We start from the raw sequence: 25,864 nt of genomic DNA on the forward strand, positions 1-25,864 counted from the left end.
TTAAACATCTAACAGGCTTAAATATAAAAGGCTGTGGTCCATCAAATGTGTATGAGTCAGTGTTGACATTGGCATTGGGATCCATGTTCATTATTGTAGTAGTTGACCTTGTCGGCCATCCCATTTATGTCACAATTTCTTCAAATTGAGGTGAGTTAGTCTTACAGAAATGAGTCTTAAGTGTGTATAACAATATATTTCAAAAAATCCACTATTTTTTTCAAACATATTAACACCCTAGTATTGCTAATCTAAAAACCTTACACTCAGAGAATGTGAAGGTTCGCAAAATGTCCTCCCAAGCCACAAGCCTTTCTAAACTTCATTTGAATAACACTGAACATGCATACTTGCATATGTTACCCTCCATATAAAGATTTCAGTTTGAGCAAATTTCAACAATAAAGTAATAACTTTGTGGCTGAGACAAAAGAGTGGTCATGATATGACATTCTGACAACTTCCTGTCGCCTTGCAGAGCCTCTCTGTTGCAATCAATTTGCTGTTTCCTCTTTCTCACGTATGCAGCATCATGTTGCATGAATTTACGCCATATTTTTGAATTTCCCTTTGTGGAATCAATAAATGTTGAAGTAAATAAATGTTTCCTTACAAAAATCCAAACGAGACAGAAGAACAATCCTACCATTTGTAGGAGGGCTAGAACCTTCCAAACTACCAAAACATACAGCTCGCAAAGGTCACGATTTGCCTATCACAGCCGCTGTTACTGTAATTTGCATCTGTGCTGTCAGACTAAAAATAACGTGAACACATCATGCTTTCAGTCACAGAGGGTGCTGATTATTTTGCTCATCCAGTTAGGAGGAGGAAAGGATTTGCAACAGCAGAAGGAAAAGAGAAAAAGAAAGGAAGCAGAGAGACATAATAGGGAGTAAGACATTAAGAGGAGGGAGGCATGCATGCAGCACAGTGTGAGTATGTGTTGTTTCTAACAGTGAGGTAGGAGGAGAGAAGGAACAGAAGGAGGAGGAAGGGGTGCTTCCTCTTCAGTCTGGGCTGAGCTGCTGATGTATCCCAGCAGCCCCGGTCTGTAGCAACAGGAAACCTTGGTATATAAAGCCTCATTGCAGGGGGAACCCTCCTAAGTGTCTCTCAGCCGCAACATGACCAGGACCGAGAGCCTGAGAGTGTGGACTTAACAAAACAATGCCCAGCCTAATCGTCGAACCACTCAACACACAGCACTTCATCATGGACAGAGATGACAGGAAGAGAAACAAGAACATGTGAGTGAAACCTTTACTTTAACGCTAAGCCGGGGTTTCCAGTAAATATGCTGATCGTCGCTTGGTGAAAAATCTTTTTTGTGAATGTTATTTGTTTGATTTTAATGATCAGTTCTCACAACAAACCTTTCAGACACAAGAGCACACATAGGAATATTATGGATGCTTCATGGTATCTCCTGAAAATAGTTGAAGTTAATAATGTCATCTAGCTTTACTACACCACACGCTCTCTTTTCTAATGACTAACATGCCCAACATGCTTTGACCGATTCACTTGAAGCTAATTTAACAGCAGTAAATTCATCAGGGATATACTCATGTATTTCTTATCTCTACACAGTGGAAAGAACTTTATGTGCCGACTCCAGTGCATGTTCTCACACTCATCAAGCTCAGAGAGGTAAGGAGACTTATGGAGTGTTTTGCATACATTTCAGTTTTAAAATAGCCAGCCTGCTCCTATCATTTCCATCTATGGCATCATGAAAGGATTCAAATGAACTAGAGACACCATGTTTGCTTTGGCAGAGCACACACGCACGCCAACATATCCCATGGTTTGACATTTTTATATGAATTTGATAAGCACATCTGCTATGCTTTCTTGATTACACTACTTCTGTGTCTTTGTAGCCCTTGCGATTCACCCCAGCATTATTTTACCCAAATTTGATTCTGGTTGAGTAATCTAACTTGCATTCTCTCCCAGCAGGCTAAGTTTAGAAGATACCCAACAATGGTCACAGTCACTGGAAAGGCTTCTCGAGTCTAAATGTAGGTTGCTTTTCCCCCGAGGATGAGAAAACTGCTAGAACAGCAAATTGTGTTTGTTAAAATGAGAGTTTAAACAGGATAATTGTTTTTTAAGAAAGCTGAAAGAGGGTGTTATCTGTGCTTCATGTTTGGCCTGTTTCCTCTTTTCCTCAGATGGACTGGCTACTTTTCGCAACTTTCTCAAATCTGAATACAGCGATGAGAATATTGAGTTCTGGCTCACCTGTGAGGATTACAAGAAGATCAAGTCTTCATTCAGAATGTCCTCAAAAGCCAAGAAGATTTATGAGCAGTTCATCAAAGCAGAATCTCCTAAAGAGGTAAATTCAACTTTTTTACATTCAGACACAGACACTCTGTCTCTCATACATATACTTACATCTTTATACTGCTATACCAGATTGAAAAATTAAGATGTTGAGCACTGACAGAGTGTCAAATAGGGAAAAAGTGCCTGCTCAAATGTTGAATCTCAGATCCCTCACTCTTGGCTCAAATCCCCTCATTCCTATCCATCTGCCTCATTCCAGATCAACATTGACTATCACACCCGAGAGCAGATCAAAAGGAACGTCAAGACTCCCACCATGCACTGCTTTGACGATGCTCAGAAGATAGTTTACGGGCTGATGGAAAGAGACTCGTATCCACGGTTCCTCCGCTCGGACATATATAGAACTCTCCTGGAAAACCTCGCCGCTGACGCCACGAAGGGATGAAGGCGTGCTCTCTGGGGAGAGAGAAAGGACATAAAATCCATAACTGGAATGTTTGAGCTCCTTCAGGAGGAAGGACTAACAACAAAGAAGGAAGGAGGGTCGACCTGCGCGCCACACGGACACATACAGAGGCCTCACACCTCGGCGGCATCACTAGATCCAGAAGCAAACTGTGCCTTAGTCCCATCACGGGAGGATCCCCCCACAGAGCACTTCACACCTGAGGACGAAACATGACCAGCCTTAATGATAATGACCCTGTAGTGTGTGTTTGCACTGGACGATAAGTCCATGTACGTAGGCAAACTGACCACTTTTGACAATGAATGAATCAGTGGGGTAACTGACGCCCGCGCTGACGGTGGAGCTGCGTAAGCAAACCATGCAGCGGACCCCCTTTGGCCTTCTTTGCAGAGGTGTTTCCTGTGCAGATAAAGATAGAGGATGTAAGATGCAACGGTCACACTCGATTTGTTGTGTGTGTGTGTGTGTGTGCGTGCGTCTAGGAGAGAGAGAGAGAGAGAGAGAGAGAGAATTTAGTTGTAGCTTTTAACTGTCACTGACACAAAATAAGCTGTGTCGCAATAAGAGTTGACCAATTACCACACATTACAGCACTAAGGAAGCCAACAAATCCTTAGCAGACACAGGACTCAATAGTGATATGTCATCCAGACTAAAGGGTTGCAGGAGGCCACTTAGTTCTGGAAGAGGCCTTCTGGGACACTTTTATTTTTTAAATTTGAACAATATGGGGTTTTAAAAACTGATACTGATCATTTTAGATTTAAGCTGCCTGTGGATAATATTTTGTGCCTATATTCGATACCTGTAAGATTGATCGTTTTAAAACAAAAAGTAAAAGTACTTATACTTTAGGTACTACTTAGGTATTTTACTTTCTAGGATAAATATATATTTTTTGTGTGGAATCGGAACCAAATTCTGCACTAAGAAGTTCCCATTTACAGCCGGTGACTTCAAATTTAATTCCTCAGTATATGACTATCGGCCATCCTCTTAGTCTAAACCAAATTCTTACAGCACTGCAGTGTCAAGAGTTGTGATTTTATGTAATAAACTATTTGAGTGGAATTACCATAGAGATAGAATGTTTCACCTTGCATGGTAGGATGTTAAAACTCCATGTACCCTGAGAATATGCCTTGTTCCTGCTTTCTAAAGCATGTTGTTTGAATGTATTCTTAGGTATTCTTAGGAGTTAATTTAACTTAAAAGTTAAACAATGTATTATTTATTGTTAATTATCACCATTTGTGTACAACGTTTGTTGCAGTGTTGAAGTGCTTGTTAAACTGTTAGTGATTTGAATGACATTAAATTATTTAAATTGCCAACTTGGGACAAACTGAATTTTTTTAGTATCACACACACAGACACTAAAGTCTGTAGTTTCTGCTCTCTGGTTTTTCACAGTAGAGCTTTTAGTCCCATGGTCTTTTAAAGAAGACAGCAACACACTTGCAATGAAATAGATCTTAAAACATGGCATTAGAAAATGAATGGGATGTTTGCATAACGATTGTCTGTTATATGTTTAAAGCAATACTCCACCGCATAAGTTTGGAAACATAAAGGCTGTGCCAAGTTCTGGTGGGCTGAAGACTTATTTTCAGAGTTATGGAGAAGCAACTACAGTGCAGTTGTTGGCAAGATACAACACTCCATCTTCCTAAGTGACAAAGTATATATACAGTATATTTTTTTATAAATAGAGCTCCTGGTTGCTCATATCAAACATTTTCAGCATTGGTTACCATCATCAAGAAGGTTCAATATGTGAAAGTGAGTTCCGATCATTCACACCAAATAAGATAAAGATAATCCACCCAGTAAAAAATGAATCTAACATTAGCTTGTGGCTTTGAATTTCAACCTCTATTTTCAAACTTAATGTGGAATTTAAAATAAAAATGATCCTTGTAATATTAAAGCTATTGGATGCCTGGAGTTTTCTGCTATCCTTTTTTATCACTGAAAGGCATCTGTTGACTTGAAAATTAAATGCATAAGTGATACATGACGTTTTGGAAACAGGAAGGGCTGGACTTCCAGTTTCTTATGAAATCAGTCATTGTGAGAAATGAGATTTTCTCTGAAATGCAACCACATGGCATAATGAAACACTGCTCTTGAAAAGACGTAATGAACAGATTTGCTTTTGCTATTAGTTTATTTTGCTTACAGTCATTCAAATGTAACAGAAGGGAGAAAAAAGTCATGTTATGGGTTTGGATAGGGCACATAACTGTGTGTGTGTGAGTCAGTCTGCGTTTGGGTCAAAAAACATTGTAAGAAATCAATCACACTTGTGATTAGCCAGAATTCACATGGCTCAAAGCTGTAGGATTGGCACAGGATGGGAAACCCTCAATTAGTGATTTTATATTGTTGATTTTGAACAGTACAGCACATTGGAGTGGTATCACAAGCAAGAGGATGGACAGACTCCATTTTCTGATCACTTATACAAGAACGTAATGACATAACTTGTTAAATATTGTTTGGTCTCATTCTGAGTGTCCCTCACAAACTATACAAATACACAAACACAGAGACTCAGACATTTGAAATGTGAGTGAAACAACCGAACAATGTACTTTCTCTGTTCTTTACTGGAATGCTGTCCAGCTGAACAGGCTCAATTTGAACAGATTAACCAAAAAATTCACAGCCTGGTTCCAGACTGCATGTGAACTATGTGAAGCAAATTATACATTCCAACGGAAGTAAATACTACAAAACATCAAGAAATTACAAGCACTGCCTCATTTAATTTTTCAAAAAGCAAAATTGTATCTTATTCTGAAACGTTCATTTGAATCTCTTAAAAGTATATAACTTCTGTTAACCCCCATTTTAAGGTTTTAAGGTAATCGCCACACTACCAAGGAGAAGACTCAGGTGAGATGGAGACCAAGTGATGGAAAGAGTAACAGAAATCTACACTCAAGTAGAAGTATTGTTACATTACTGACATATACTCATCTAAAAGTAAAACTAATGGAGTGAAGCCTGCAAGCTAGTTCAGGCAGTCAACTCGAGCTGCACCGCTATACAGACGACATGCCTCACTCCATAATCACTAACCAAGCACACCCTTTCAGTCTGTTTAAACTGTACAATTTCCCAGCTCTTCCAAAAAACTATGCAGGGTAGTGGATGTTTAATGCATTATCAATAGCAGGCACACGTCAAGTATGCCAAATATTATTCCATCAAAAACTGTCAAGTAGCTAGCAAGACAAGGCTCAATGAGAGTATTGTTTGATGTTTTAAGAATACAGACAGCAATGCATTGGTGAACATTAGCTCATGTGGCTAACTGTAGCTACATTGCCTACATCACAGTATAAACTGAATGGCAACTCTGCAAAAATACTAAAACATTTTCAGAATTTGGACCTAACCTCCGCCTTTTAAATGCTCAAAGAAAGAAGGAGTAAATTGGTAGAAGTGCGTATATAGTGCACCATTGGATCATAACAGAGCATTCCCAACATAAACAGACACAGCCCATGCTTGTGTTAAAAGTTTGTAAACCTTTGCACATGCTTAAGCAAACAACAGCAGGATAGCACGCAGGTACAGTCGGCACAATCACAGCAACAGTAACTACTTTTTTCTCCTCACAAACGTGCCTGTGTGTACAAACACACGCGACATGGTTTGCATGGTTAGGGATGTGGGATGGACAGCAGCTGTCAACACAGCTGCAGGTGATTTACTGTAGCACAGGTACAATCTGTGATTGATGAAATTGCTCCCCCATAAACAACACAACAAAATAGGGACAACGCCTCACATATGAAAAGTGAAAAGTGTTGAGCAACAATGCTGCAAAAACATCCTTGTTATATGTTGCATTCTTGTAATTGATAGGTTTACATTTGTGATGGGGTGTAGCCTCCATCTACGTACAGATAAACCGGTCCTAATGTGTTAATCTTTGTATCTTGTACAGGTGGATTCTTTAATGTCAGCTTCTGTTAAAAGGGAGGGGAGTTCCCTGTGTGTGTACTTTCTGTAACAACTTCCACGTACAACATACACACATACACACACACACACACACGCGCACACACACAAACCTTTACATGGTTAGAATTCATTTTTGTGCAAGTTTCCATGCCAAAGCTATAACTGGTAGATGTTGGCTGCAGTTCTTCATATAAACACGTATACAGGTTAACTCGGACACAGAGGACTGATGTTTTTATGAGTAATTGACAATATGAAGTTAAGTTAATGTTGCTAGTTGCTTTCATTTGATAATCTCCAAAAATTAGATCACAATTGATGCAGCTGGAGCATCCACGTGTTTAATGCCTTTAGAGTGATTTATAGCTGTTTACGGTCTCCCTTTGCGCACCACCTTCCTATCTACCAACCCTGGAAAATAACCTGTTTGTTTGAAATCATGTGCTATTTTAAATTTATGTGAATTACACAAATCTCCAACATCAAGGTGTCAATTAAAGTAATTAAGCTTTTAAGCTACTAAACCTTGAAAACCTTACATTGATTTTCAAAGAAACCAATATATAACACATTTAATGGGTAATTTGATAGCTTCAGCTTTGGCACAGGTTGTCTCTTGGAAAAACCCTATCAGGTTTCTCTGGAACGCACTGCAGCTTCACTGTCAAATGTACGTTTTTCAAATTGCTTCTCAATGTTGGCTGTTTGAGGAAATCGATCATCTTTCCCTCTTCCTCGAGTGGAAAAGAAAGGCTAGCGTATGAATAATGCAGCCTGTTGTCCATCCAATTATTACACTGTAGCAGCTGATGGTTCTGTAGGTGAAGAGGTTTGCCAACTTGTGAGTCAACTGGCTGAAGCCACCAGGAGAGATGGCCAAAAATGACTCAGTGGGTCTGAGAGTGTTTTTAGCTAAATGAGCAACTGTCTTCAGTGCATGATAAGTGCCTTGTGGCGAGGAATTATGCCCTTAGTTAAACTTGCTTAAGTGTAACCGACATAATGTCACTCCCAAAGTTTACAGATCCCTGGCAGCCATACTTGTCCATCATTCCTGATGCTGACAATGAAAAACATCCATTTGAAATGCCTAGTTGATGCCAGAGGGGAGCCAAGCCAGTGATGATTCAGAAATTGAAATATAAAAAATTTAATAAATCATTGTTGTACTTGCTGTGTGTGTGTTTTCTTGTTATCCTGGCCCTGCTGTCTTTCTGGTACTCTGCCCTTATACACTGCTGGATGTGATAGAAAGAGCTCAGCTTTGTTTTATAATACAATTAGTCTACTTATAATAATGATCCTTTGAGGCAGGACCAGAGGAGAACACAAAAGGCACAGAACAAAAAGGGGGATGAATATGTTACGAACATAATGAAAGGTTTTGAGGTCACACCTGTGGCATAAAGCCCAGAGGATAATAATGATGATAACAGCGAGGGTGAAGGTGATACAAGTAGCAGTACAGTGTTATGGGTGTGTAATGACAGTTACACACCCATAACAGGTTTCTAAAGCACTGTAGCCTTCTGCATAAACATTGAACTCAGGTAACCAATTATAAAACAGCCGTGTCCTTCTGGGGGTCGATATTAATATCCATTAATTAACCTCTGAATGACAGTCGTAGGTGGCTATTATCAAAGGTGAGTTGAGTTCACTTAGCTTAGCGTTAAAACTGTAAACGAGGGGAAACAGTTAGCTTGGTTTAGGCCAAAGTTTAAAAATTTCACCCACCAGCACCTTAGAATGAGACGTCTTTATCTACAGAGGGAGCGGGTCCTCTCCGATGGAGGCCAGTCTGTTGACTCGCCATGTTTCTATAGTAGCCCAGAATGGATCATTGGCTCTTGAGAGGGCCGTTGCGTTTTTTGCACATTTCCACTGTAGTTCCTCCTTTGTGCTTAGAAGGGGAGGGTGACACGAGCAATCTACAAGTACACCTCTAGATGCCACTAAATCCTACATACTGGTCCTTTAACGTCTTATGGCTCTAGCTTCATCCTTAACAGACAGATATGAGAGCGGTATCAATAACGCTCTGCAGGGAAGCGAATAAGTGGATTTCTTTTTTGACCACATTATAATAAATAATAAAAATAGGATTGGATGCACAGCCGTATATGCTTTTAGCTGACTTCATTGCGTATGCATGTGGATATGGAATGTTTTTGGGTTTTTTTTGTATTTCTGAGAAGTTTTTGTATTTCCGGACTGGCCAAATAGGGGCTTGTATTGTATTAACGTAGGGAATGTTCTGTGTTTATTAGTACTGTATATGTATTGGTGTAAAAGTAGAGTAGAGTAGTAAACAGTTCATTTTTACTGGCTTTGGCTGGCCCCAGAGCAATATAATATCCTCTTGTATTTCCTTTTCTGTATGTTTTTATGGGTGTGTTGGGATGTGTTGTTGACTGACCAAATGACCCCCTGTGGATCAATGAAGTTTATGTTTTACGACAGTCCGTGGCCAACTATGAGTTTTATCATTGTATGTTGTAAGAGGATAAAAAAAATGATAAGGATCAGGATAGACAAATTTCCACTGTAAAGCTTAAAGCATGCTGAAACTTGCAGTCAGCCAGGAAAAGTATTATCTTGCAGTTGAACCTTCATATGAGACGTGACCTGATTCAGCCTCTACCTAGTCAGCTATTATGGTGACAAGCTTATAGCACTGTACTTGTCACAGTATGTAACTGTACCTCTATTTCACTTTGGCCCCTAAAAGGCTCAGTGTGCTTAGAAAAGTGGCAAAAGGCAGCTACTGTAGTGCCTGCTGTAACACCCAAACAACCCAACATAAAAGAACATGTATCAGTCAGCATAAGGACGTGTTGCCATCTCATGACCAAGCATTGCCCTTGGCAGGAAAGTCAGTGTCTACTGTTCCTGTCTTAGCCTGCCCAACATTGTAAAGTACAGGAAAGGGAGGTCACAGTCAACACACACTCTTTCACCATTGCTGGTCTTAGTATACATGTACACAGGAGGAAGCTAGAAAGAAATAGCACTTAGGTTATTAGGGTATCAACCAACATATGACCATTACAAAGACACACCCTCACAGCAGTGGTAAGCAGGTTACACACTTCACCAGTCATGTTAATGCATACTGCAGGTGCTGGCAGTATGCTCTGAGGAAAAATTACATATTTTCTTCAGGATCCATACATGCAATGTTTTTATAGTATACTGTTGTGTCAACTAGTGTACATTCCATTTGTTTTGTTTGTGGCGAGATTTTGTACTAACAGGAAATGGTTTAAAACTTGTGCCAACACACATCAATCAAACTCCGACTTTGGAAAGACACATGCAATTAAATGTTAAAAAAAGAAAGCAACTTCAGAGACTTAATACTTTCCTTGTCTGTGTTCTGTGTTCTTCCTGGAGCTGGCTCTCCACACTCTAAGATTTTTTTTCATTTCATTTCTTTGTGCATTGTAGTATGGGACAGGGTCAGAGAGAAGCACACTAAAGCAGATATGTTATGCATAACAACATTTCTGAGTATTATCAATTTCTTTTATACACTACGCACCTAAAACCTGTTTGTACTGCTTAACTGGTACACAGCTAGTAAGATCACTCCTTCTCTAACACAGTGCCCTCTGTATTCTGTGGCTATGTAAATGTGAGACATAGGAAGGAAGGTGTCACCGATGACGCCAATTAAGGTCCAACATGCATAATAGCAGCACTTTGACTCCGTTTGACCTGAATGGAACAGAACCTAGTATCATTCATAATACCTGCATTAAAACGTAACAGTTAAGTTAAAATTTCCACTGTCCCCTCAGTTATTCTTAATAGATAAGTCAGGTTTAACAAGGTGTTTCGGAACAAATCTACCCAGCTGTGACCTGGAGTCCATGTGAGAAGAACTTGTATTGCTCTGCAGAATGTACATACAGAGGTCAGGCGCAGCTGTCCTGTTGGGGTTTTATCCCACGTTTATTAGTTGAACTTTAATCGTGACAGACTTTGCTGAAAAGTACATTTCACAGTGGTTACAAAGCATTGCTTTTCTTCCATTTATCTTCACCTCCTAATTGTTTTGGGCTGAGTGCATGTGCAGCAGACAAAGTGGTTCATATGGTTATTTTCAGTGTTGGGTGGTAACTGATTAGATGTAATCAGATTACAAAAAATAATAGTGAATGGTGAATGGACTGCACTTGTATAGTGCCTTACTAGTCTTTTGACCACTCAAAGCACTTTAACACTACAATAAGTAACTATATTCAAGTTATAGTTAGAAAATAAATTGTAATTAATATAATCAAAGATTACTTGATTATGTTACTTGATTATGTCTATATAATAATCTCTAAAATTATGAAACAGTGTCCTTTTTTAAAATTGATTTGGAAGTGATCCAAAAGTATTCGATTACATTATATTAGATTACATTTTGTATGTAATCCAATGTATTACGTTACTAATTAAAAAATGGCCATGTAATTTGTATTCAGTAACTGACTACATTTCAAGGTAATCTGACATAGCACTGGGTATTTTCTACAACCCATACACATTCTGTTATCCACTCTGCCTGCCTTGCAGACATGTCCTTTTAAAAGCCATGCTGGTGTCTTCCTTTGACGTCCATGATGTTGAATTGAAGCTTCATGCTAGCTTTAGGCACATGGTTTTGCCACTAAGCAAAAAAAAACAACAAAGCCCATAGATGTTTTAAGAGTGCTTTGTGAATACCACAACTTCCAAACACAAAAAGGACAAACTCTGCAAGCCAGTGCTGGGAATCACCTTCTGCGTAAGGCCCTCTGGACAGACCTCGTGCCTTAATGGAAACTTGGCTCTGCTCTTCATCCACTTCTAAACAGACGGCTGCTTACACACAGTCTGCACATCATAATAAACACATGAGGTGAACGCTGTGTTTTCACCCAGCAGAGCTTCAAACTGGTGCAAAATAGAGGGAAGCCAGTGGTAATCACAACATAGCAGGTGACGCAGATGCATTATAGCTCAGATAATCGAGAACAGATTGTGATTGTTCTTTACATACACGCGTGTCCTGTTCCTCAACAGAAATGCCCTTTTAGTGTTTCTGGGATATGATGTCTTTACTGGAGTAAGGGGTTCAAAGTGCTTAAATGGTAAGTTTCTCAAGCAGGGACTGATAGGAAATTACTTTTTGCACTTCTGTTACTTAAGTGCTGCTAAATTATACATCATAACATAGAGCGTAGTCATTTATTTTACACAGACAAATTGTACCTTTAACAGAATGACAAACATTTCCATGAACACAGTTTTGCATGCAAACAGTGACTGAATGGAAACATGGCAGAGATGGTGCCAAATAAAGATGGTGTGGGTTACTCATCTACTGTGCATAAAAACCAGTCCTGCAGGTTTAGCAGCACACTGAGTACGCATGTAATGACATCCTGCTACATCTATTTAAAAAAAAATGAAAGCAACAGAGAGCTTGTGTATTGTAAATACGAGGCTAAACAGGTCTGTACATGGGTCCAAAATTAAAATGAATGTTTTGGCTCATCTGCCAATGGCAGGTAAACTGAGAAATTAACTTGCCATAAAACTTTCTCACACATTACTTGACATCAGGTTTTGTGCCTTTCTGAACCTTTTGAGCTTCATAACATTTTGTAAAAAACACAAAATAGCAGATTGTAGGTGGACGGTAAGGGTGAGACGCATAAAAAACCCAGTGATGTAAACCTGGCCCAGTGTTGTGAATCCTGTGAATTCTGCCCTGTCTGGCACTTTTAGTAGTTAAACTGTTCACCTGTGCTTGAATCAACATTAACTGGTCAATAATCAATCAATATGTATCACAGCATTCAATATATTTAAGTGAAGCTAAGTCTATATAATGCATCTATAGCATTATATAGATTTGGATCATTCAGAGGAGTCACGTCTCGAGAAAGACATTTTTACGTGTTATGTGACATGCGGTTAAAACTGAGAACTGGTTAACAGTTACATTTTTTGGGACGTTACGTAAAACTAACATGACTAAGATTTCTGACAGAGCACTAAACTTGTGCTTGGTCAGCTGATCAATATCAACTGCTTCATTCATGTTTCATCAATAATCTTCACTAATCTGCTTGGCTACCAGCTGACGAGTAGCTACATTCATACAGGTGTACATTTTCTCACTATCACTGCTCATGCCAACGCACTTGCTGCCACAGCTCCCTCTAACCTCCTCCCATGGTGCTGAGGCTGTTGGTATTGTTGACTTTAATAAGATCTTATGTCCGTGCATGTGTGTGTTGAAGGGGGATCAGTTCTCCTAGCAGCAACGGATTCTTTGAGCTCCCTCAAAGAGCAAAGCCTTTTCCGCCAGATCTAACTCTTTAAATGGTCAATTCCTTGACTGAAGTGTTACTGACTGACTGAACCACATTTCGGTGTTTAGCAGGTTTCTACTACCCTCTGAAATATAGTTACTGAGGTGCTGTTGAAACAAGTTAACCTTAAACAGAAACTTTCACTTTTAAACCAAACTGAAACCAATTTTACCAATAAATCTATCAATATTTTGACCTTAAAATCACCACTGGACTTAACTACTGATGAACAGATTGATACTATGATACTATTTATAGACTGAAGTTAATCTCAAAGGAATGTAAAACAATGCATCGCAGTGCACATACTTATTTATTTTTTTTAGATAAGAGGATATTGCGTCATCATCTCTCTACCAACCTGTCATATCTCAACATGCCATCACGACAAGTAGTGCTTTGTGGATCCACACCTCTTGTGAGTAATTCATTGATAATGAACAGTGCAGGTAGTGTTGCCAAAGCACAATGAATGAATTGTTCATCATGTGAGTGACAACAGCTCCTGGCAACAGGAAAACACACTTTTATGGCTAAACATAATGTCTGTGGTGGGTGCTGTAGTTGTTTTTTTTTTTTTTATTTATTTAGGAATATTATTTGTTTTCAAATTTTAAAATGTGCAAAGTATTGCATGCTTTGTGAATGTTTCTGGAAACCGATCAGAGAGCTGCTGCAACTTTGCAAAATGCTCTTGAAATGTAAAAGAAGAAAGAAAAACACACAATAAAAGGAGAGAGAGGTTCCATCCCTCCCTCCCGAACAGAACTTTATTTTAGGAATAAGTGCACTGAGTCTGTCATGTACCTCACATCTTGACCTTACGCTTAAAAATGAAATCCCGCAGGATACTCAGGGAGGAAATGTTTATGCAGTGACAGCCTATCATTGCCTCAGGCCCTGAGAGTCATACCAGGGCAAGGAACTGTTTACACAGCGAGAGCCAATCACGTTAAAGACATGTCATTCCAGGCCCGCCTCTCGACTGTCACAGTCGGGATCGTGCCTGGAGAGAAGCTATAAATTTCCCTGACAAGTCAAGAGGGAGAAGGAGAAGAGATTGAACCATGAGAGAGAACCTTGCTGGTGTGTCATCCCAAAGCATGGCGTTTACTGACTGTATGAAACCCATTGACCTGTCCACAGAGAAGAAGGGGATAAAGTAAGTTCATGTGCTGCTTTATAAGAATGTTTCTGGTTATGATGACCTTGTAAAGTATATTACTCAGAATTACACTCTGCCATAAAACACTAATGAATATTTTTTTCTTTTTCCCAGGAGGAAAAACTGGAGAAACAGAATAGGATTTCTCTTGAAGACAAAGTCTTCCCAGTCAATATTACATCTAATGAGAAACAGACCTTACAGGTAAGACCTAATGCTATGGATATATTACATAACATCTCACTTTTATGTATATAATGCACATTTATGCACATATTGTTTGTGTTTCTTGCTGGTTATTGTTTGTTTAAGTTTCATTTATTTAAAACTCTTGAACTTATTTTATTACAATATATTTTTTATCTTTGCATTTTGATAATCAATTCAAGGATTGTGCATTGTTACTTCCAACACGCATCTTAAAGCACCGTGCCTCATCCCTCTTCTTCTCTACCCTCAGGCCAACTGCTGATGACGTGAATGAATGGGCGCAGTCATTTGACACACTACTCAGTCATAAATGTAAGTATCACTCACCACACTATTGGTGCACGATTACATAAAAGAATCTCAAAGGTCACACGGTAACTGTGTGCTGAATGAAAGCTGTTTATTGGCCTCAATAAAACACAGGCTGTAATGACTCTGCACTTACTTTACTTAACATTAATGGACAAACTGCAATGTGTCTCTGGGCTTATGTTACCGGCCTTGTCTTTAACACTACTCTTTCTCTTCCCCGCCCCCTCCCACAGATGGGAAAGTTGCCTTTTGTATCTTCTTGAAGTCTGAATTCTGCGAAGAGAACATTGAGTTTTGGACAGCCTGTGAGGATTTCAGGAACCACACATCGCGCAAAGAGATGGTGTCCAAGGCCAACAGCATTTACGAGGAGTTCATTAAAAGCGAAGCTCCCAAAGAGGTAACAGCTAACAGATGCATTTGCTCTTAATCCAAATAAATCAGTTATTTGATTAGTTCATTTGAACTGATTTTAGTTTCATGAATACACAATTCACAAAAGATTATTAAAAATGGATGTCAAAGGCTCATAACGGCTGTTTCTTTGCTCACAGGTAAACCTGGATTTCCACACCAAAAATGCTATCATCCAGAGCCTCCATGAACCCACTGCAACTAGCTTTCTGGCAGCTCAGAGGAAAGTCTACAGCCTGATGGAGAACAACTCCTACCCAAGGTTTATCCACTCCGACCTCTACAAAGAACTGTGTACAGCTGCGAGGGGAGAGGGCAAGCACATTAAGTCCTAGTCAAACTAGACACCCAGTCCCGAAGTCATTTGTTTACCGCTGTGACTGTGTGAATAGACCACTGATGATGTTCATTCCAGGCATCGCCTCGGGATAATAAACCCGAATGCAAATCCTGAGCATAAACATTATTGGCGAGTGCAGAAAATGCAAAACTGAAGCCATTTTTGTTCCATCCTGCTGAAAGCTTTTAACAATGTAGCTGGGATGATTAGGCTGGGTGCTATATGCTGCTGCAGGCGGTACACAGAGCATTTCCACCAGATGGGATTAAGGTTACATTTTCTTCACTGGGCCATTACCTGTACTTTCTTTACTACGCTTTTAGAATTTGGTATTTTGAGCAATGATGCAGTTCAAGAAAAGCTGTTGTAATGCAAATACATTCAAAGCTGAGGAAACTGCTGATGTCTGTCAAAACACTTTACACTAAGTCTAACCGACAATGCTAGAATGTATTTCTGCACTGATATCCACTTGAAGACTTTGTAAGCCTGTAGCTGTCATAAACACAGGACTTCCTATGTGACACTGGTTTTCACTGCCATGTTCCCCTGCTGGATTTGCATCTGTTTACACAAAAAAGTGAATTTTTTATTTATAATATTAACAGTTCCAACTGAAGACCTTGGCCTGAAATCCCTAGGAGAATGTTATGTATTGTAAATATTGTGACATTGCATGTGTTGAATGTGAATTTAAGTTTAGAGCAGCTGGACTGCTTGAGAAATAAACATTATTGTTCAATGCTGAAATGTCTCTGATGCACTTATTTCTGAATTTAATGCAAAAATGTCAGACTTCTTTAAGCATGGAAGTTCATTGCTGACAGTTCGAAACAGTATAACCATTTAAGCTCAATAGTCTCATGGTCTAGTTTGCACCTAATTCACTGTTAAATTGTCTACATTAGTGTTAAATTGAATACTGATCTAGTCATTGAATTCCTAGGCACTTGGAGGCAGAGGGAAACAAGCTGTAAAAACACAAACACATTATTACCTTTAAGGTCCTTATTTACTGTACACATTCCAATGAGCAGCTTGCATAGGAATGAAGGGAGCGCCACCTCCGTCACTGAATCCAGTTTTCCCTTAATAAAGCCAGGATTTACACATCCAGCTGAATCGGAAAAACAATAGCATTCATTTGTGGAATCGTGTTTTTGGCCACCTGGTGTCCAATATTGACACTCCTTTTAACTTTCTGTTGGTTTCCGCCACCTCCTGAGAGAAATAAGGCCCTTTAGCTGCCTGCTGTATTCACCAGCTAGCCGTTAACTTTAGTTCAGTTCTGAGCAGAGTTTATCAGAGCATCTTTTCCTGAAAACTGCTGCCTGCTGCTGGCGGAAACTGTGTCAATGAGTGTAGTGAGGGTGAATCATAACAGTAAAGTTGGGGGTGTGAAACCAAAAAACTTAAAACTTAAAAAGACACAAAAAGCTAAAAAGAAAGGAGGGCAACTGCAGTGTCAGGTAAAATGTATCTGTTGGATTACTTTTTTCACATATACATAGTTATTTGATCCATTTTTAATATAAACATATTGATTATAGCAGCTTTAAACAGATTCTTTCATGCAGTTTCTTCATGCAGGGTTAGGAGGGTTACTGTAGCCTGTTATAAAGTTAAAAAATGTTACTAATCTGTTAGTAACCTAATCTAAGTATCAGAGCTTTAAAGAAACACACCGGATTACTTTTGGATTATCTGAACACCAAATTACTTTTGATTACTTTTGGATTATCTGAACACCAAATATGCAAATAAAGAGAAGAGAAAAGAAATATCAATAAGATGTTGTGTATTCTAAAAGGCAACAGAACAATGTTACCGTAGAAAAGAAAATGCGGAAACTTAGATTTTACCAACAAAAATGAAAAGCTTGCTTTCCATTAAGCAAATTCAATTCATTATTTTCATAGCTGGAATGGGGAATATAATGGATTACAGTTACCTTTTCTTTGTAACCTAATAACGTAACTTTGTTACATGTAATCTGTTACTCCCAACATCTGTGCCTATATGGGCTTATATGTGTCTCATAAAGTTCTAAAATATCTTGCTAAAGCAACTCAGAACATTTATATTTCCACTGACTGTAACTATCTTGAATATCAAAACTTGAAGTGGTGTAATATAAATGTCATGCACTTTGGGTGTTTGGTTTAGCAAAAAGACACACCCACATACTGTACACACTGACATATTTTCAGAGACAATGTGCTGGACGTTCAGTTGCACAACAAAAACATTCCTCATTTTTCTGGAACATTTCATTCCGCTTTGTGCAGCCGATGGGGACCACGTCATCGCAGCTGAGTTCCCGCACTGTAACAATGTTTAAGGTTGTAAGTGCAGAAGAAGAGAGAACACCTTGACTGACAGCAGAGAGAGTCCTCCTCTGCCTGCTGTGTGTCTGCTCTCTGATACTGAGGCTGCTTCCAGCCGTGAACTCATAGTACAGGCTGACAGTGGCCAGACACCCGGACGTTGCTCCTGACAGGTCGACAGCTCCTGCTCTTCCCCCAGACCTACGGCCTGCTGTGTAATGAGATCATCTGTTACACCAGCAGCTCTCCAGAACCGTATGCTCTGCTGGCCTACAGGTTAGAGGAGTAGGTCTGTGATCTGAACATTAAGTTTCAAACCCAGACATGCTGGGAAAGTGTGTGCGTGTGTGTGTGTATTTCTAATAAGAGTTATTCAGTTTATAGGAATTTTTATAATCCCTTTTAAGTGTCGCTACCGGTTAACAAGCTGTACAGTAAAACGGTGACCACAGCAGTCATTAGACCTGCTAAACAAAAGCATGTTAGTTTGATGATTGTGAGCATGTTAGCATTTAGCTCAAAGCACAGCTGTAGGTTTTGTCTGGGTTATAAAACGCCTCATGGGCTGATTTTAAATGAACCACTTTCTTTTCTTCATTTCTGGAAATGTCTTTTTCACACATGCGCCACTGCACGTCTGCCAGTGGAAGACAAAAAGGGGTTTTCTAATACTTTGCCCAAGGTTTCTTTCATTTTTATTTTCTGTAAAGACTTAAGACTGTAAAAAACTATTCATCTTTAACAAAAAAAAAAAAAAAAGGCCAAACATTTGCTGGCTCCAGCTTCTCTGCTTCATATAATTCTAAATACTGAACACTTTTAGGGTTTGGAAAAAAAAAAAACCTTCAGGCCATCTTTGGGTCTTTTCCTGACATTTCTAATATACTAAATGATTAATCAGAAAAATAACCAACAAGGGAAACAATCCTAAATTGCAGCCTTAAAGCTAATTATGTGTTTCGAAGACTTATTCCTTGTCCGAGTATGGAACCGCTGCTTTTATGGGCCTCCAAAACCCTTTCAGACACTGTGCGTGATAATGAGCTGTACAAATAAACTCAGACATTCCGTTACGCAGCAGACTTTGGCTATTTTTAAAGACTTAATTATTTTTGTAGCATCTGCAACCACCTACCATACGTTCTACGTTGTGTGACATCATCCAAGCATAAAGCAAAAAATAGCGATGCAAAGACTGATAATTACTATTTGAAGACAAAGCATTTTTGGTGAGGTAATGACAGCATTCACAAACACCCTGCAGAACTGGAACACTGTCACTGAGAATACTTTTTGTTTGTTCATCCACGTGGCCTGACCACAGATAATAAAAGACACGCTGTTCTCTCTCTCTCTGAGCTGGTAGTAAAACCTGCGAGTTTTCATTTGTTGCCATGAAGGATCTTGGCAACAGACTACTGGGATCATATCCAACTAGTACTTAAGGTGTGTATGTAAACACAGGAGCCTAAAATAGAAAAGGGCCACGTTCTACTTTGGTCGACAGACTGCAGATGCGTCAGTCTGCACAGGACTTCAGACGCACACAGTGTTCAAGCACGACCCGTCAGCCAGCGAAGTCCGGTTGCTTTGTACAGTACCAAGCAGAAGTTGATTTACAGGACAAATCACAGAGGCCACTACAGACTCCCGCGTTACGGGAAGCTATCCAAAAATCACACGAGTCACCAAACTTGTACCAGTCGTTTCTTAATGATGCACTTATAAGGACTTTGTAGCTCGTCAGTGCGCTTTCATCAGGTTAAATACAGATTTGAATGCAAGATTGTTAAATGTGTTTTTTAAAAGGTTTGATATTCATCTTATCAAATACATGTTGTAGCTTCACTAATTAATTTACATCGGACAAGTTCAGCAGATGTTTTTCTTGCAATATAATAAAAATACACTCCTTGGTTTTCCTCTCTTTCACCAGTAGGTGGAGGCAAAGATCTACGAGTAAATCTGAGTGACTGTATCTCAGTGGGGAGCAGTTAGATAAAAATATCCAGTCTATAAAAGGCTGAAAAAAAAGGAAAGCAGGATGGCCTAGAGGTAAAAGAGGCCAGCCAGTGACTGAAAGGTTGCTGGCTCAATCCCTGCCACAAAAAAAGAGAGTGTATATGTGCTGTGAGCTGGGGACTGAAGGGTGGCTGGTATCACAAACAGCGCCAACCATCTCCCCCTTACACTAAGCTCTCAAACTGCTGTACTCTGACCTCTCAGACGTAATGTATATGTGTAACTAGAAGGGATATGCAAAAAGACACATTTCAACTACCTTACGTTCAGTGACAAAGTAATCATCTTAAAAAAAAAAAAAATCGGTTAAACAGACTTCTCACAAACATCTAGACATTTTATTATGAAAATAAGACAACATAATTTGAGCACCCCTATCCTTCAGTCATGCATTAGAGCTCTTGGACACACATGGAGAGAGTATATTGCCAGACAGTCTCTCTGCTACACCTGCAGTGCAGTTCTTAATGTCTGGATGCTTCACAGGATGCCACAGTGAGGAAGTGCTGCAGACCACCCATGGTCATTAATATGAATATGACAGATGATGTACAGTATCTGTATGTGGCTCAGTGACGAAAGAGTGACTGTGGGGTTCTGGATGCGTGTGTGTTGGCTCCTCTTTTGAAGTTTGTGGTTGTTCACTTGGCCTCCTGGGCTTTTTTGGCGCTCTGTTTCTCCTTCGCCTGGTGAGAAAAACCCCCAACATTTTCACTCATGTCCAGCAATTACACAGGAATCAGTAAAGAATGTTTGTATGACTCTCAATCATCAAATCTGGGCACATATTGTGCAGACATTTCATTTCAGTAACTGTAGTTGATTCAAACATACCTTAAGCATTGTAGAACAAAAATAACTTATCTTAGTCTTATTCATGAACTAGGCATGGCATGCTTATCAGACATTATAATAATGGACAAAATAAACACAGAAGCTCTTCATTTTCTATTCATTGCAGCGATCAGTGTTTTGTTAAAGTAATGCCTTGATTTGTTGAATAATTCCTTTCATGGGCCCCTAACATCTTTCATTATTTGTCCATTTAAGTCCCTAAAAAATACTTGCTAGTGGCAACCGAGATACCTCATTAATAATTACTGGCATTTTCCAACACTGTTGGGTATCCCACCTCATTGAACGTGACACGCAAGCACTGAAAGTAAATAGTGTAGAGGAAAACTACAGAAAGAAAACAAACATACCTTCTCCACCAAAGGTATTAACTGCTGGTACTCTGCCAGTGTCTTCAGTAGCTCCATGATGAAAGGAAGGTAGTTGTGCTTTCGTCGGATGTTTTCAATCTGCGAGAAAACACATAAATCCGACAAGTGAGGAAAAACTGGGAACTGATGTGTACGAAGGAAACGAACAGGAGCTCTGTGTTGGAAGTACATTCAGAGGTGGCTGAAAACACAGCCTCTGTATATATAATGTTCTCGTGGTTATTCAAAAGGTTTTTTCACAGGAGAAAAAAAAAACTAAACAAAAAATACTTCCAATTTCTGGGCAATTTCCTTGTGTGACTGTAACTCGCTGTAATAAATGTAACTGTAGGGAATGCGGTGCTGAGCACAAACTCACCTTATATCTTTTAAGTTTCTGATTTTCCTCTTCAATAAGGAGCTGGTACTTGGCAATCTCTGACTGGATGGAGCTAAGGAACGTGCTGCTCTGGTCTGTGTCCATTGGTTCATCCTGGGAACAGAAGGGAAAAATCTATACTTTATATTCAATAACACCACGATATATCTGGATCAGTTTGGATGGAAGAATCAGCACTCTGTTGATGGAGAGTTGGTGATGAGGATTCTTATGTTGATGGCACTTTAGAAGCTCACAACACAATGATTTAATTGCTGGGTTTGTTACACATTTACAAGGGTCAATTAAGGACTTATGAATAGTGCGTTGGGAAACTCAAGCATATGTATTTCATTATTATTACCTGAACAAGGCCAATAGAGAATATAACAAAAAGCACTCCTTAATTATTTGCACGAGGGTTTTCACTGTCGCCCTAAAGTCCTTCTTTCATCAGAAGTGCTTTCATGAAATTAAGTTAAACCTTGTGTTTGCTGACCTCCAGTGGTGGAACAGCTTACCTCGCTGCAGTAATGCAGACGTGGACGTGGTGTGATCAGTATACTCTGACATCACTATTAGGTGCGGTTGGTTACAGGTGCAACAGAGCACTTCTGACATTTCCAAACACCCAATAATTACGCTGGGTGTGGCATCAGAAGCAACAGACTGAACCTTGCAACCAGAAACAGGTCAGTGGAACAAGGATTTGTTTAGCTTGTGGTGACATACTTTCTGAAATGCAGTGACAAATGTGCATTATTACACTAGGTTTCATCAAAAGCGGCATCTGACGCATCATCTTTGGTCGACCAACACGCCAAACAAATAAGTGGATGGAGTCCCAAACAAAACACAGCACTTTTTTTCCTCCAATTGAGCACTATATAGTTATGATCTCACTTTAGAAGGCTGACAACTGATGCACTTCCCACCTGCAGCCTCACACAGAGAGAATAAAAGAATGCGTTGCTCTTTGTCATGCCTGTGCTGGATTTGGCTCTTTTGCTGCCACTCACCTCAGTAAGCTGGGTCTGGAGCTCTGCGATTTTTCTCTCGTATATCATCTTTCTGTCTGACACAATGGCCATTAGGTTGAATCGGATCTCTCCTTCACTGTACCTGAAGAGGGAAACAATACAATTTTACAAAGTACTGAATGATACACTGTCAAAACAAACAGGAAAACAAAGATATTACAGTATTTGGCAGCCAAGTCTGTATATACAGAGAGAACACCAGCTCTGCTTTATAAGGTTAGTCACTGTGAAAAAGGCAAATAAAATCAAATGAGATGGATGAAAGAGCTTGCGATACCAGCATTAATCACTTTACAGTAACTCTGTTTTTGTGTCTAAGTCATTACCCTGTTTTAAAAGAAAGTGAAAGAGATGCAAACATGCTGCATTAAACATGTACATCAACTGATGGAAAGTAAAATTCATTTAAAATAAGAGATATTCACTTCTGTATTCTTTTTTCGATCACTGGGCGAACTGCGCTGATCCAGTCATCCTGGTTGCATGCACCTGGTGAAAAAGACAAGACAGGAATAAATAATACTGCAGGTGTCCGTACATACAGTAACTGTAAGCACACACTGTACATCATCTTATAAACAGACAGTTTTAGGGGAAATGGGCCATGGCCAACAAGAAAATAATGTAGCTGTGCACAGCAGGACCTCTAACCGGCGGACTTTAAACATAAAGCAATAAAAGAAAAACAACCAATTAGGGTTTTCTGCTTACCCAGGTCAATTGGTCCCTCTCGAAGTCCATCCAGCTCGTATAGTCGGCCGTTAACAGGAACATAGCTCACAAAGTGGAAGGCGTCCTCGTCTTTTGCAGACGACTTTGCATCAAATTCAAACATTTGCTGTCTGCAAATACAAAAAAGGCACAATTATAAAATATAAAATTAAGATATTTATTAGGCATCATACAAATAAATGCTGCTTGTGTTCTGTCTATTAAAAATCCAGGAAAATGGAAGTAGGGACGCAAATATGTGGTGTACATAATGTTCAACATTTGTGTTTTTATTTGCCATTAAATTAGAGAATCAGCGCTGACTCATTTTTTATGTGACCAACAAATGAAGCAGCCTCAAATGACTCTGTTTCACAAAGGCAGACTGGTGCATTCGCAACAAATGGGCCAAACACCGAGTTAGAATGAGGAGCTAAAAATAACATGAAGCTAATCAAGCAGAGCTTCTCCAGCTGGATATGATATGAGCAGGAGCTTACCTGGCAAAGCTGTTGTGGACTTGTCGGATCACTTCGGAGTTGCTAAGAGCCAAACCTTTCATCTGAGGAGAGCGGGAGATGCAGGATTATAATGCTGAGTGTATAAACCTTGCCGTTAAAAGATACAGCAGCATCGTGAAGGGCTGTATGGGACACATCATACATTCCTTTTTCAAGTAACAAGTTATGCATCCAATTAGTGTTTCAATTATAGGAAACTAGTGTTTGTCTAGGCTCTCTACTTTGAGTTTTTCCAACTAAAGGAGAACCTGAACATCATAAATCAGTTCTTCCCGGTTCTTCTGAATATCTGTGGGCCAGACAACTGAGTCATCACGGTTTTGAAGGCAAGAGGATAAAACTGTCAGTGCTAGCGATGGAAGGGGAAATTATTATATCGAGTTGTGTGATAAATTATTGCTCCCAGAGGGAAAGGAGTTTAACATTATTTTTAGAAAAGTAATACATTATTCATTGCTCTATTATTTGACTTGGAAGCCAAATGCTGATGTCACTTAGTTGTCATAGTTTCCATATAACAAATACACTAACAGAAAACTATATTAAGAAAACAACAACAACAAGTAAATTAGTAAAACTAATGCACAAACAAAAAAAAAAAAACACCACCAAGTCACAGGTTTTTGGATTCAAGAGAAAAATACCATGAACGTACAGCAGCGTCAAAACTCTGTGAAAACTCCCTGAACTCAGTCAGTGTGTCTCCGAGCAACATGTCAGAATGGGAGCAGTTGAGCAGAACGCTCACTATTGCCTGGGTGGCACAGGCGTTGTTAATGACCTGAAAACACACAGACAACACACACAGTAATTAATTGGACAGATAAAACATCCCCCTAATTTACGCACGGTTTAAGAAAAGGCACCACATTGGAAATTGAAGGATCAGATCTTCTTATCAGAGTGAGGAGAAGCACGCTTGCACTTTGGGCTGTGTGCTTAATGTCACAGGCCCAGTCAATTACGAAGAACAGCCGTTTATTGTCTAATTCGTCATCCAATTTGGCTGAACAACTTCACACGAGAGATAACAATGTCTTGCAATTACATTTGGGTTTCTCTTGTGCACCCTTAGTTGGCAAAATATAGATAAAAAATGTTACTCTTTATCATCTCTTTGTCTTTCTTTTGGAGCTGTATTTCAGCAGGTAAGATATTGGGTCAAATGGAGCAGATAGAGGCTATAATTTTCTGGGCTATTGACTTTACTGCTACTGCAGCTGCAAACTAATAATGTCTTGCTAATAATAAGAAACTCGTTTGTTGACCTGTTTTGCAAAGAAGATGTGGTCCAGCCGGGAATCCTGAACAATCGACCCTGCTGGCTCTTCACCTGGCTGCCACTTGAAGAGGAAAATCAACCCATGAACTGGTCTGAAACACAACAAATGCATTAAAACAACCTGCCTTCATACAGTAAACATAGTGAAGCTGCAAGCATGGACATACTTCAAGTTGTCAAAGTTCTCTGGCTCCATACTCCAGATCTCCTCCACCTGGGCGCCTTTGCAACCTGACAGGGAGAAGTAAACGTCAGACATTCATTCACACGTTTAGAAAAGGTGCACATCGCCACCTATATACTGGAGTTTGCACAACAGGATCTAGTTAAGTGTACATACATACAAAAGATGCATTTAAAATAAATCTATTACTACTTTCTGTGCTTCCTACACTTTATCTCGATTTGTTCCTCGTCTCCCTTCTAAATCTCATCCTCCGTTGCAAACTTACCCTTTCTGCATTACATTTTGCATTATTACCTGCTCATCATTTTCACTTACATTAACAATATTCACTTCCCCCAATAGAAACAGTGTCTTATTTAAACCAGTGGGATCAAATCTTAACTACCTCATCTCTTCTACTTCTTCCTCTAACACTGTGCTCTGCTTTTTGTATCCTATATAGTATGTTCTCCCCTCACTGCCTTTACTTTACAGCCAAAAACTCAGAGATTTCCTTTCAGATTACTGCTTCACCTTCCCCTTCTCAACAGAAAATGTGCATTTAACTCACATTTAGCGCACTTTCACCCAGCCTGTCTGCATATCCCAACAAAACACCCCCTCCAGCTTATACCCAATAAACAATTCACACTTTAAGTCGCAACC

General features: G+C 39.5%; 3 protein-coding genes across 4 annotated transcripts in view; 2 read left to right on the forward strand and 1 right to left on the reverse strand.

Moving 5' to 3' along the window:
- Positions 1–957: 957 nt before the first annotated feature.
- On the forward strand, positions 958–5,322 carry LOC118322405 (regulator of G-protein signaling 21-like). Of its 2 annotated transcripts, none has more exons than XM_035654076.1 (5): positions 958–1,250; positions 1,594–1,653; positions 1,966–2,027; positions 2,181–2,347; positions 2,558–5,322. In XM_035654076.1, the coding sequence occupies exons 1-5, from the start codon at positions 1,171–1,173 to the stop codon at positions 2,744–2,746; spliced, it is 558 nt and encodes a 185-aa protein (XP_035509969.1). In that variant the 5' UTR covers positions 958–1,170; the 3' UTR covers positions 2,747–5,322. The 2 variants fall into 2 exon arrangements, with proteins under 2 accessions (XP_035509969.1, XP_035509968.1); XM_035654075.1 differs by having other exon boundaries at positions 967–1,250; positions 1,963–2,027; positions 2,558–5,320.
- Positions 5,323–14,132: 8,810 nt separating this feature from the next.
- LOC118321864 (regulator of G-protein signaling 21-like) lies at positions 14,133–16,426 on the forward strand. Its single transcript, XM_035653407.1, has 5 exons — positions 14,133–14,266; positions 14,384–14,473; positions 14,730–14,791; positions 15,025–15,191; positions 15,346–16,426. Exons 1-5 carry the CDS (start codon positions 14,172–14,174, stop codon positions 15,538–15,540), a joined length of 609 nt encoding a protein of 202 aa, XP_035509300.1. The 5' UTR covers positions 14,133–14,171; the 3' UTR covers positions 15,541–16,426.
- A 3,784-nt stretch (positions 16,427–20,210) lies between these two features.
- uchl5 (ubiquitin carboxyl-terminal hydrolase L5) overlaps positions 20,211–25,864 on the reverse strand; it is a 6,148-nt gene continuing 494 nt past the window's right edge. Inside the window, exons 2-11 of the mRNA XM_035653406.1 lie at positions 25,200–25,263; positions 25,019–25,124; positions 24,406–24,531; positions 23,730–23,791; positions 23,230–23,360; positions 22,944–23,007; positions 22,498–22,600; positions 21,479–21,592; positions 21,100–21,198; positions 20,211–20,580 (exon numbers count right to left, since the gene is read on the reverse strand). Coding sequence (XP_035509299.1) covers positions 20,536–20,580; positions 21,100–21,198; positions 21,479–21,592; positions 22,498–22,600; positions 22,944–23,007; positions 23,230–23,360; positions 23,730–23,791; positions 24,406–24,531; positions 25,019–25,124; positions 25,200–25,263 — 914 coding nt within the window. The 3' untranslated portion in view covers positions 20,211–20,535. The remainder of the gene's footprint in view (positions 20,581–21,099; positions 21,199–21,478; positions 21,593–22,497; positions 22,601–22,943; positions 23,008–23,229; positions 23,361–23,729; positions 23,792–24,405; positions 24,532–25,018; positions 25,125–25,199; positions 25,264–25,864) is intronic.

The sequence above is a fragment of the Morone saxatilis genome, unplaced genomic scaffold, assembly GCF_004916995.1.
Source record: "Morone saxatilis isolate NCDOM2014 unplaced genomic scaffold, NCSU_SB_2.0 Contig12, whole genome shotgun sequence".
In the NCBI taxonomy this organism is placed as follows: Eukaryota; Metazoa; Chordata; class Actinopteri; family Moronidae; genus Morone; species Morone saxatilis.

Excerpts from the sequence above, each read along its gene's own strand:
- LOC118321864 (XM_035653407.1), top strand. The coding sequence starts at position 14,172 with ATGAGAGAGAACCTTGCTGGTGTGTCATCCCAAAGCATGGCGTTTACT. Across the intron at positions 14,474-14,729 it reads ATGAGAAACAGACCTTACAG|GCCAACTGCTGATGACGTGA; the intron begins GTAAGACCTAAT and ends CTCTACCCTCAG. Across the intron at positions 15,192-15,345 it reads AAAGCGAAGCTCCCAAAGAG|GTAAACCTGGATTTCCACAC; the intron begins GTAACAGCTAAC and ends CTTTGCTCACAG.
- LOC118322405 (XM_035654075.1), top strand. The coding sequence starts at position 1,171 with ATGCCCAGCCTAATCGTCGAACCACTCAACACACAGCACTTCATCATG. Across the intron at positions 2,028-2,180 it reads AAGGCTTCTCGAGTCTAAAT|ATGGACTGGCTACTTTTCGC; the intron begins GTAGGTTGCTTT and ends TCTTTTCCTCAG. Across the intron at positions 2,348-2,557 it reads AAGCAGAATCTCCTAAAGAG|ATCAACATTGACTATCACAC; the intron begins GTAAATTCAACT and ends GCCTCATTCCAG.